Source organism: Trypanosoma theileri (assembly GCF_002087225.1).
Source record: "Trypanosoma theileri isolate Edinburgh chromosome Unknown TM35_Tth_11_V1, whole genome shotgun sequence".
NCBI classification, from domain to species: Eukaryota; Euglenozoa; class Kinetoplastea; order Trypanosomatida; family Trypanosomatidae; genus Trypanosoma; species Trypanosoma theileri.
In genome coordinates, this window is record NW_021639853.1 from 294748 (window position 1) to 296112 (window position 1365).

Below are 1365 nucleotides of genomic sequence, written 5' to 3' on the forward strand. Positions count from 1 at the left end.
AAAAAAAAAAGAATCACAGTCATAATACAAGTATATGGCAAACATGGAACAGAAGAATGCGCATCCTTATTCTTCCCTTATTTCTTTTTGTTCCAACAAAATGTTTAAATGTTCTTCAAGAATTCTTTACCTGAAATCACACCGACTCAGAATTACTTTTCGTTTTTTTTTTTTTTTTTTTTAATGTATTTCTCATTCCCAATTTTTTTGTTGTCTTCTCTTTCCTTTCCCCTTTCCTCTTCCCACTTTTACACCTGCGCTTCCCAGGTGCCATAGAACCCCATAGAGACGGTGAAACCCTGACAAGATACACACACACACACAAAGGGATAAAAAAAAAAAAAATAGTTTGAGCATCCCCACCCCATCTGGGCACCTCTGCAGTGATGGCCACACTTCGATTCATTTTTTCACTACTAGCTTGTCGATTATTATAATCACACACACACTTTCTCTCTTTCTATTATTTTTTTATTCTTTTTTTTTTTTTTTTCGATTGCTTTATCGATTCTTTCTATCATCTCACTGCTCGCGCTCTTTTACAGCGATTATAAGAGGTCGAAGATCCTCTTTCTTCTGTCCACGTGGATAAATACCACAGGAGAGACCAAAGTAAACATGAACACAAAAAACAGGACGGTATATGCAGAGAATTATGAGGAATTCCCGTCCCCTTTTGCAAATTCTTACTGCCTAGTCTAAGGCCAACAGAGAGAAATGTAAAAAAAAAAAAAAAAAACGTATTGATATCTTATCTTTATATATAATTTCTTTTTCTTTCTGTATTCTACGAAAAATTCTTCATGACACTTAAAATAAATAAATAAAAAAAACACACAAACACACACTAAAAGAAATGAATTATTCCCTCCTTGCGACTCTGTCTCCATTCCCCAACCCCATTCCCGCAAAGCCGGCAATGCCACCGTCGGGGTGCGGGGCGGAACGTCGTCGTCCGTGTTGGACCACCGCTCCCGCCCCACGAGGCGCATCTTCACTGAAGCAGAGAAATCGGCTGTGTGTGTTCCCCTCGAACTTCTCCCGCACCTCACGATCGCGCTGCACCGCTGCGTCTGTTGGCCTGAGTCGTAACAACTCTTCGGTGTTCCGCTCGCGCGTCATGCGTGGGGCAGGCGCGCTGGGCATGTCTGTGTTCCAAGAAAAGATGTTAAGACCCCCACGAGAGAGACGCTCCTGTCGCAGAGACTGATGCGGCGTTTGTTGTTGTTGTTGTTGTTGTGGTGGTTGTTGTTGTTGGTACTGTTGTTGCTCATATTGCTTGTTGTCCAATTGATATTGGTGATAATCATCTTGGGTGGGGTAGGCACCATAGTTGTTCCCATTCATGATCATGTCTCCGTTACC

The 1365-nt window shown here is 41.8% G+C and overlaps 1 protein-coding gene across 1 annotated transcript; it reads right to left on the bottom strand.

Moving 5' to 3' along the window:
* Nucleotides 1-861: 861 nt before the first annotated feature.
* Nucleotides 862-1353, bottom strand: TM35_000112240 (uncharacterized protein; the record flags this gene model as incomplete). Its single annotated transcript, XM_029024933.1, has 1 exon — nucleotides 862-1353. The coding sequence occupies one exon, from the start codon at nucleotides 1351-1353 to the stop codon at nucleotides 862-864; it is 492 nt and encodes a 163-aa protein (XP_028883756.1).
* Between the last annotated feature and the right edge of the window lie 12 nt (nucleotides 1354-1365).